The sequence below is a fragment of the Gobio gobio genome (genome assembly GCF_949357685.1).
Source record: "Gobio gobio genome assembly, chromosome: 23".
NCBI lineage: Eukaryota > Metazoa > Chordata > Actinopteri > Cypriniformes > Gobionidae > Gobio > Gobio gobio.
This window is the reverse complement of record NC_137119.1, coordinates 41,336,723-41,348,061: the sequence shown is the minus strand read 5'-3', so window position 1 is coordinate 41,348,061 and position 11,339 is coordinate 41,336,723. Positions and strand designations below refer to the sequence as shown.

The 11,339-nt window shown below is 38.2% G+C and overlaps 1 protein-coding gene across 1 annotated transcript in view; it reads left to right on the top strand.

Moving 5' to 3' along the window:
* Positions 1-8,247: 8,247 nt before the first annotated feature.
* Positions 8,248-11,339, top strand: part of gfod1 (glucose-fructose oxidoreductase domain containing 1) — a 37,401-nt gene continuing 34,309 nt past the window's right edge. The window contains exon 1 of the mRNA XM_079805649.1: positions 8,248-8,971. Coding sequence (XP_079661775.1) covers positions 8,638-8,971 — 334 coding nt within the window. The 5' untranslated portion in view covers positions 8,248-8,637. The remainder of the gene's footprint in view (positions 8,972-11,339) is intronic.

The following is an 11,339-nucleotide window of genomic DNA, read 5'->3' as shown; positions in this document are numbered from 1 at the left end:
AAAAAAATTTACATAGGGCACCTTTAATGTACAAAACATTCAAAAGTCTAGTTTATTTCATGATGGGAAGGGCTGGGCTCATGCTTGTGCTTCAAACTGATAGTCACATTATACGACATTTTCTTGTCAAAATGCTGCTCACACAAATATTACACAACATAATAGAGACTACTTCATAAATCACCCAGTCTTTTGATTAAGACGGTTGCTATAAAAAAAACGTGGCTATTGTCAGTAATTCTAATAGTATTGTGACACTGACATATCAACTCCAAATATCAATTTCATAGCACAAGACACGTTTTATGATCATTTTAAAATGTTAAATATATGTAGTACATACATACAGGAACACTGAATGAACGTCTTCATCGAGAGCCTGATTTATGCAGTAGGCATGTCATACCTATATGTATTTTGATGAGAAAATGCCACCTCTGGCCATTGATTCCGTTGGGTCGTTTATCAGTCACAGATACTGTACGGACAATCTGACCCAATATGGTTCAGTTTTTCTATAGGTCTTGCTCTGTCGAGCGGCAAAAGTGATTCTACACCGGCTACACTGGGTTAACCCCATGCGTTTCCATTGTGGGGGAGTGGCCTATTTTCCCCCACGTTGACTCCGCCCCCACGCCATGATGCCGACCACGTCTATTTAGGAAATACACACTTCACCTTTACAAGGTTTAGGAATGATTGTGTTTAGACTCGGACAAATCACAGAGCAGAGTTACAGCATTTAATTTGTCCTGTTGTTGTTTTTGTTCTTATACGCCGTGTCCTTGCGTCTCATTGGTCCAAAATCACAGAATATTAAACAGCCATGATCTGTGATTTCGGTTCGGACACGGTGTCAGATGTAACACACACACACATTACTGTTCAAATGTTTGGGGTTAATACTTGCTTATTAATACTTAAAGGGTTAGTTCACCCAAAAATGAAAATTCTGTCATTAATATCTTACCCTCATGTCGTTCGACACCCGTCAGACCTCCGTTCATCTTCAGAACACAAATGAAGATATTTTAGTTGAAATCTGATGGCTCTGAAAGGCCTCCATTGGCTCAATGGCACTTTACACTCTCAAGACCCTTAAAAGGCACTAAAGACGTCGATACAAAGTCCATCTCACTACAGTGGATCTACAATAACTTTATGAATCGGCGACAATAGTTTTTGTGCGCAAAAAAACCCTAAATAACGACTTATATAGTGATGACGATTTCAAAACAAGGCATCATGAAGCTTCGAAGCGTTATGAATCACTGAGTCGGTTGGCGGTTTGACACGCAATCCGAATCATGAATCGACTCAGTGATTCATAACGCTTCGAAGCTTCATGATGCCTTGTTTTGAAATCGTCATCACTATATAAGTCGTTATTTAGGGTTTTTTTGCGCACAAAAACTATTGTCGCCGATTCATAAAGTTATTGTAGATCCACTGTAGTGAGATGAACTTTGTATCGACGTCTTTAGTACCTTTTAAGGGTCTTGAGAGTGTAAAGTGCCATTGAGGCCTTTCAGAGCCATCAGATTTACACTAAAATATCTTCATTTGTGTCTGAAGATGAACGGAGGTCTGACGGGTGTCCAACGACATGAGGGGAAGTAATTAATGACAGAATTTTCATTTTTGGGTGAACTAACCCTTTAAATACCGCAAAGACGTATTCAATTGATCAAAGTGACATTTATAATGTTACAAAAGATTCGGTTTCAATACATGCCGTTCACTTTCTATTCATCAAAGAATCAGTTTCCACAAACATGAACTGTTTTCAATATTGATAATAATCATAAATGTGTCTTGAGCATCGAATCCTCATATGAGAATGATTAGTGAAGGTTCATGTGACACTGAAGACTGATAAATTCAGCTTTGATCACAGGAATAAATGACACTTTACAATGTATTTACATAGAAATCAGCTGTTTTACATTATAATAATAATTCATATTTTTACTGTATTTTTGATCAAATAAATGCAGCTTTGGTGAGCAGACGAGACTTTTTTCTACAACATTAAAATATCTTACCGACCCCAAACTTTTGGACGCTAGTGTAGATTGTGTCCTCGTGATCTGATGATTCAGAGTTATGTTTTTGTGTGCCAAAAATCTGTGTTTTGAAAGCGCACCGGTGAACACTGGCTGCGGCTCATTCAGGGCTGGAGCGGGTCTCAGTGTTGGTCTGAAGCCCTGTGGCGGACCTGCAGTGTTCTGGACTGTGTGTTGTGATCTAGAGGAAGTGCTCAGATCAGCTGGTGTTATCTGAAGCTGTAGTTTCTGCACTGCTCCGCTGTGCTCAATGTGTTTCCCTTTAGGAGAAATTGTGAATTTTAGGACGGGATGTTGTGTAAAATTGCTTTTGAAATTGTCTTTATTTGATGTGGTCATTTCTTTTATGCCATAGCTGTTTGTAAACTGGACTTTCTCCTCATCAGAAGGACCTGGAGGTTATTGAACTGAATCATACAAGCACACAGTTACTGATGGTCTTTTTCTTTGTCCTTTCAGACACCAAAGATACACTAAAGTGTTGTGTCGTCTGTGATGAGGTATGAATAACCTCTCTGAGAGATGTGTTGATCAAAATGAAAAATACCAGAATAAAACAACAGATGAAGAGCTGATGATGATGATGTTGATGATGATGATGATGATGATGATGAGGATGATGATGATGATGATGATGATGATGATGATGACTGTGTTGAAGCGCCCTCTAAACCAAAACTGATGGAGTTCCTCATGTAGTGTTTAATCATAAACAGACCCACTTGGACTGAAATTCTAAATTTATTGTAATATTTTAGAATATATACAGTATATTCCAAAACTCTGAGATCACTAGTGAAAATGCAGCCGTTTTGCATTTAATACATTTTTCCATTACAAAAGAAATTATCAGCATTGTGCTTTGAGTGAAAATAGAACTGAATAAAATAATTATATGTATATAGAATTTAATATATGTTATCACAATTTGATATAATTTAATATATTTTATATATATATTTCCATATACATATTTATTTCATTCAGTTCTATTTATATATATATTAATGAAAATTAATACAATTATAAAATGTGTGTGTGTGTGTGTGTGTACATATATATATATATATAAATGTTATAATTGTATTTATATTTATTAATAGATACATGTATATATTTGTTAATGTTAATACAAATGTTTATATATATATATATATATATATATATATATATATATATATATATATATATATATATATATATATTAAATTGTATAATAAATTCTGTATACATATAATTTTATTTTATTCAGTTATATTTTTATATATATATATAAATGTTAGCATTTTATTTATTAATATATAAAATTATATATTTGTTAATGTTAATACATTTATATATATATACATTTGCATATTTTTTATATTTATTTTATTATTTTTAATATACTGTAGTTTACATCACAACATCGTTTAACAGATTTAAAATCCTCAAACTTTGTTTATTTCCATGTTTACATGTGATTTTGAGTGGCAGATTTCCAGTGGTCTCAGACTTTTGAAATCCGTTGGTATATGTGTGTATTAATAGTACTTTCGGCTGAGTTTAACACACTTTACAACATATTTTTTACACGTTTAAATCCATGTTTTTCTCCAAACTCCGCAGTGAGAATTACCTCAGTGTGTGTGAGGGGTTCACTCGCTCCAGTGTTGTACGATGGGTCATGCCTGTGTTTTGTTTTTTAAGAATGAGAATCATCTGTCATTTCAGATCCCCATCCCCAGACCACAGGTGTGTGTGTGTGTGTGTGTGTGAGTGTGTGAAGCTGCTCTCAGGCCAGGTTTGCTAGCGGTTCTAAACTGACCTGAGATCTGCTCCGTGAGAGCCTGTGTAACAGTGTTGACTCTGCTAGGCGTTACTCATGGGCGTGTAGTGAAGGATCTCCCTTTAAGTCAAATTCGTGCCTCTGAGTAATTTAAATAAAAGTGCTACACTATCATCCGCTGCGTCCTGATTCATTTCATCTGGAATGATGCAAGAATATTCCAGAGGAGGCGGGAGATCAGAAATGTCAAGCTCTGACACGCTAAACCTCTTCTGAGACATATTTTGAATTATGGAGTTTGAGTATGAGCTCAGATGAATTGAGCGACTACACATCACTGGAGCATTTAAAGTGAACCAATAAAGGCAAAACTGATTTATTTGAACAAAAGCAGCAACACTTGTGAAGTGGAGAGGTCAAGATAATCATGAGTGGATGAAAAAATACACTGGGCACAAAACTCATTTAAATACTAGCAAAGACAAAAATCATATTTTTAAATAACTAATAATAAAGTCTGATGGTAAGGCATCCTCCAATCTTGCAACACACAGAGCCTGAGTTATACACCTGTGGACATGAAGAGATTGAGCACCTGAAATACTCAATACTCCCAATACTTTTGGCACTATATGAGAAGTGTGCTTTGCATGTGTCCAACACCAGGTGGCGCCTTAAACAGTCAGTGCTAAACTGAGACATGATGAGAGTGTGTGTTCAGTGCAGACACTGTGTGTTGATTCACTGATTTTCTATTCAGATCCATCCATTGACGTTTGCTGGTCTGAGGTCAAGAGCCGTCAGCCTAATCGATATTAGTGCTGTGCTTGATTGGGTTTCAGGAGACGTGAATAAACGATGGCAAACCTGCCCTTCACTGACACACGAGCCATCGTATTCCTCAAGATCAGCTCATGTGTGAGGATTCATCCCAGATCATTAGAATTCTGCACTTTATTTTACAGTGTTCTTGTTACATGTGCATTTACCATAGCAATAACAGTAAAATATGCATAATTACATGCACCCAAACCCTCAATCAAACCATAATCATGTAGATTACACTTAATTACAAAAAATGCTATTGGGTTGTTTTAACCCAGCGATTGGGTTGTTTTAAGCAAACATTTAACCCAACCGCTGGCTTAAAATGACCCATTCACTGGATTAAAACAACCCATTCACTGGGTTAAAACAACCCATTCGCTGGATTAAAACAACCCAATTGCAGAGTTAAAACAACCCATTCACTGGGTTAAAACAACCCAATTGCTGAGTTAAAACAACCCATTCACTGGGTTAAAACAACCCATTCACTGGGTTAAAACAACCCAATAGCTGGGTTAAAACAACCCATTCACTGGGTTAAAACAACCCAATTGCTGGGTTAAAACAACCCAATTGCTGGGTTAAAACAACCCATTCACTGGGTTAAAACAACCCAATAGCTGGGTTAAAACAACCCAATAGCTGGGTTAAAACAACCCAATAGCTGGGTTAAAACAACCCATTCACTGGGTTAAAACAACCCAATAGCTGGGTTAAAACAACCTATTCACTGGGTTAAAACAACCTATTCACTGGGTTAAAACAACCCAATAGCTGGGTTAAAACAACCCAATAGCTGGGTTAAAACAACCCATTCACTGGGTTAAATCACCCCATTCACTGGGTTAAAACAACCCATTCAATGGGTTAAAACAACCCAATAGCTGGGTTAAACACCCCATTCACTGGGTTAAAACAACCCATTAAATGGGTTAAAACAACCCAATAGCTGGGTTAAACACCCCATTCACTGGGTTAAAACAACCCAATAGCTGGGTTAAATCACCCCATTCACTGGGTTAAAACAACCCATTCACTGGGTTAAAACAACCCAATAGCTGGGTTAAACAACCCATTCACTGGGTTAAAACAACCCAATTGATGGGTTAAAACAACCCATTCGCTGGGTTAAAACAACCCAATAGCTGGGTTAAACAACCCATTCACTGGGTTAAATCACCCCATTCACTGGGTTAAAACAACCCATTCACTGGGTTGAAACAACCCAATTGATGGGTTAAAACAACCCATTCGCTGGGTTAAAACAACCCAATAGCTGGGTTAAAACAACCCAATAGCTGGGTTAAAACAACCCATTCACTGGGTTAAAACAACCCAATTGATGGGTTAAAACAACCCATTCGCTGGGTTAAAACAACCCAATAGCTGGGTTAAAACAACCCAATAGCTGGGTTAAAACAACCCATTCACTGGGTTAAATCACCCCATTCACTGGGTTAAAACAACCCATTCACTGGGTTAAATCACCCCATTCACTGGGTTAAAACAACCCATTCACTGGGTTAAAACAACCCAATAGCTGGGTTAAAACAACCCATTCACTGGGTTAAAACAACCCATTCACTGGGTTAAATCACCCCATTCACTGGGTTAAAACAACCCATTCACTGGGTTAAATCACCCCATTCACTGGGTTAAAACAACCCATTCACTGGGTTAAAACAACCCAATAGCTGGGTTAAACAACCCATTCACTGGGTTAAAACAACCCAATAGCTGGGTTAAACAACCCATTCACTGGGTTAAAACACCCCATTCACTGGGTTAAAACAACCCAATAGCTGGGTTAAAACAACCCATTCACTGGGTTAAAACAACCCAATAGCTGGGTTAAAACAACCCATTCACTGGGTTAAAACAACCCAATAGCTGGGTTAAAACAACCCATTCACTGGGTTAAAACAACCCAATTGTTAGTCCATTTTCAACCCAACTTGGGTTGTTTTTAACCCAGCATTTTTTAGAGTGTAATATTACTCAGTACTTAAATATATAATTACACTGTAACGACACCTTAAAATAAAGTGTAACCAAATGATTTTATTGTGATCTTTTTCTAAAGCAAACGTTTATCTGGAAATTCACACAGCAGTTAAGCAATATTCACCAATAATTATATATATCTTGTGTATAATTATTATCTATATGCATGTATATATTTAAGTATATTGCATAATGCATGCATCATATATGCAAGATAAATTATATAAATATATATACAGTATATACATGGAGTGTGTATTTATATATACATAATTTTACACACACATATCTATTATGTAAACACAAACTTTTATTTTGGATGTGATTAATCGATTCCCCAGCGCTAGTAAAAATATTAAAAAAATAATATATAAGCTGTTATTCTGTATACCAGAATGATCATATTCCTCTCTCCTGCATTCCAGGGTGTTTTCGGTTCACATGCACGTCACATGATCACAGACACGAGCGTCTGATTAAATCATTATCACACACACACACTTATGGGTGGACACACACACTCGAAGAGTCACTGTAAACACCTCACCTCACGTTTACAGGCAAAAGTCAAGCCACTTTTAGTAACAATAAAACCTGATATGTGACCCTGGACCACAAAAATAATCATAAGGGTCAATTTTTGTTAAAATTGAGATTTATACATCATATGAAAGCATTGATGTACGGTTTGTTAGGACAATATTTGGCTGAGATACATATTTGGAAATCTGAGGGTGCAAAAAAAATCTAAATATTGAGAAGTCCTTAGCAATGCATATCACTAATAATAATAATAATACATTTCTGATATATTTACTGTAGGACATTTACTAAATATCATGGAACATGATCTTAATATCCTAATGATTTTTGGCATATATGTATGGAAATACCCAAGAGACTTATGAGTGTTTTTGTGCTCCAGGGTCACACATTTTAAAAATTAAATTCCGGATGACTTCTGATGAGTTGTGATCAGAAAGGTCATAGGTCAGAGTACATGAGTCGATCCTCCTCCTCCATTCTTCCATTGTGAACATGCAAACCCGGGCCGTTATTGAGTCACTGCTACTGTACTTTCCATCTGAATATTGACTCACGCTCCAGCCCAATTATAACACATCGCGATGGTGGTGAGCTTTGCATTTCCTTTGGAAACAATGATGCAGTGGCTATGTTTAGTGCTTGTGCTATCTTAAGCATTCTTAATTTAACATCTTAATATACACAATTCTTGTGAATCCTCTTATCTTCTATGTCATTTATTAAATGATTTTCTCTGGGTTATTGTGTTTCCCTCACTGCAGTCTGTCTCCCGCTGAGCTGTGTGCATAATTCCTGCTTTTGCTCATGAATATTAAGCATTGCTGATGTTGCTTGGTAACCTCTCCGCGTCCTATTACGTAACGTAGTTAATATTCATAAACCACGCCTTCGTCGCCGTGGATTCGCCAGCGTGCCCAGCGCCCACCTGCGTGCCAGCCAATCAGAACGTTCTCTTTATCTAACGTCACGCTGCGTAATGAATATTCACGCGCCACGCCTTCGCCATAGTAGGAGTCGCTCTCCGGTTGTGAAGGGGTTAACGCGGAGGGCGGAACTCCGCACCGGCCGCAGTAGATGAGCGCAATATTGTAGCGAGAGGTGCGGAGACGCTGCTCGCAGACGCGTTTTAGAAATATTATTTGGATTTAATTTGGGAACGGGACGCGACCTCGGCAGGGATGCGTTCGCGTCTTTTTGGATGATACCGAGCGGACGCGACGCGAGTGTTGCGCGTCGCGCAGATACCGAAGCGGATCCATCTGTGAATATAATATAATATTATCTCGTATATTCAGACAAGGGAGCGTTTACAGATGTGCAAGCGGAGGATGGATCCTATCATCTTTCTCATTTGAATGAGTAGTTATTGATTCCTCTTATTTACAGTAGATTAGACACAGGGAGGAGGATGGTCATAGTTCATGGATGCGCCCTGCCCGGGTTCGAACCTGCACCCGCCGGGTCTCCCGCCTCAGGTGTGTGAGCATCAGCGGTCCGCCATCCGTCATGTTGCCCGGGGTGGGTGTGTTCGGCACTAGTCTGACGGCCCGGGTCATCATCCCCCTGCTGAAGAACGAGGGCTTCTCGGTGAAGGCGCTGTGGGGTCGCACGCAGGAGGAGGCGGAGGAGCTCGCGCGCGACATGAACGTGCCCTTCTACACTAACCGGATCGATGACGTGCTGCTGCATCCGGATGTGGATCTGGTGTGCATCAACCTGCCGCCGCCGCTCACGAGACAGATCGCCGTCAAGACACTGGGTGAGGGACACTCGGAGATGTGTGCAAGCTTGTTGTGCTTTTTCGCAATTCTGAGGGGGAGAAAAAAACCTTATTCATTTTTATATCCCAGGATTGCGAGATAAAAGCTTGAAATTCTGAGGAAAAAAGTCAGTTTTGTAATAACTTGCAAGATATAGGCTAGGTCTAATTCCGAGGGAAAACAATTTGCATAATTTTTTTTGAATCCCAGAATTGTGACTCATCATAACTGGGAGATTCTCAGAAAGTCAGAATTGTGTGATAATTACCTTGCAATTACCTTTTTTATTTTTTATTCTGTGGTGGAAACAAGAAAAACCAACAAAAAACAATCATGAGGTGTAAACTCAGCATTTCGAGAAACATGTCAAAATTGTGAGATGTAAAGTCAGCATTCCAAGAAACGTGAAAATCGTAGAATTCGAGAAACGTCAGAATTCCGAGAAACGTAAAAATTGTAACCGTAGAATTCGAGAAATGTCAGAATTCCAAGAAACGTAAAAATTGTAAACGTAGAATTCGAGAAATGTCAGAATTCCAAGAAACGTAAAAATTGTAAACGTAGAATTCGAGAAATGTCAGAATTCCAAGAAACGTAAAAATTGTGAGATGTTTCTCGGAATTTTAACATTTCTTGGAATTCTAAGTTTACATGTCAAAATTTCAAGATGTAAACTCAGAATTCCATGAAATGTAAAAATTGTGAGATGTAATCTTAGAATTCAAGAAACGTCCGAATTCCAAGAGACGTAAACATTGTAAACTTAGAATTCCGAGAAACCTCAAAATTGTGAGATGTAAACTTAGAATTCAGAGAAATATAAAAATTCTGAGAAACATGTCAAAAATTCAAGATGTAAACTCAGAATTCCGTGAAACATAAAAATCGTAGAATTCGAGAAACGTCAGAATTCCGAGAAACGTAAAAATTACGAGGTGTAAACTTACAATTCCGAGAAACGTAAAAATTGTAAACTTAGAATTCAGAGAAACCTCAAAATTGTAAACTTAGAATTTCTGAGAAACGTAAAAATCTTAGAATTTGAGAAACGTAAAAATTGTGAACTTAGAATTCCGAGAAACGTAAAAATTGTAAACTTGGAATTCAGAGAAACTTAAAAATCTTAGAATTCGAGAAACGTAAAAATTGTAACTGTAGAATTCTGAGAAACGTAAAAAATTGCGAGATGTAAATGTAGCATTCCAAGAAACGTAAAAATTGTAAAAGTAGAATTGCGAGAAATGTAAAAATTACGAGATGTGGAATTCCATGAAACGTCAAAAATTGAGAGTTTTCGGAATGGTGAGATAAAATGTGCAATATTTTTTTGTTTATTCTGTGGTGGAAACAAGCTGCCATATAGATTCGATAGATGTTTTGATCATATGTTATGTTCATGTGAAATGCTTGATTTGGAGGAATTGCTCAGTGATGGTTCTCATGATCAGAGCGTGTCAGATCTTGTTTCTGTCAGGTTAGGTGTGGCTTTAATATACGACTACCTCAGAAAACACTGCATCATCATCAGCCATTGCATCAGAATCAGGGTTTCTGGTGAGTGAAGCTCGATTGAGAAACACACAGTGATTGTGCAAACTCATGCTCATATTTATACACACATGTTTTATTCACACAAAGACTATCACTATTACAGCGTCTGAACCAGCTCACGGTTCAGTGTAGAAAGGCCTTAAGGAAGATTAGGAGAAGATCTGAGGTGAAGTCAGGATTTGGGTTTTCACGGTTAAGTCTCCTGAGCTGTGAAAGAGCATCTCTGAGGAATGATATGTCGTGAGTCCAGATCTTCTGCATCAGAGGACAGAACTAGTGCTGCAGGTCTTCTGACCATCTCGTGTGTGTGTGTGTGTGTCCGTTGCTCACTCGTGTTGGGGTTCTGGAGTCAGTAGAGACGGGCAGAGGTGTCCAATAACAGTCAGAAATAACCTGTGAGGAATTATTCATCTGTGACCCTGAAATAACCTCAGACGGGAACCATCAGGATTATTATCCTCTCTCCTTCTTTTGGCTAGTGAAATCCCTATATTTAGCATTTAGAAATAGCAATCACTTTTATATTTAGATTATAGTGAGCTAGAGTGTTGTGGGTTGTTGCTAGTTGCCTATACACTATATTAGTCTGAACTTTAATGACATCCCATTCTTAATCCGTAGGGTTTAATATGGAGTCGGTCCACCTCCTATAACAGCTTCAGCTCTTCAGGCTTTCCTCCAGGTTTAGGAGTGTGTTTATGGGGATTCTTCTAGAGGTCAGGCACTGATGTTGGACGAGAAGACCTGGCTCTAATTCATCCCAAAGCTGTTCTATCGGGTCGAGGTCAGGACTCAAGTTCCTCCACACCAAACTCC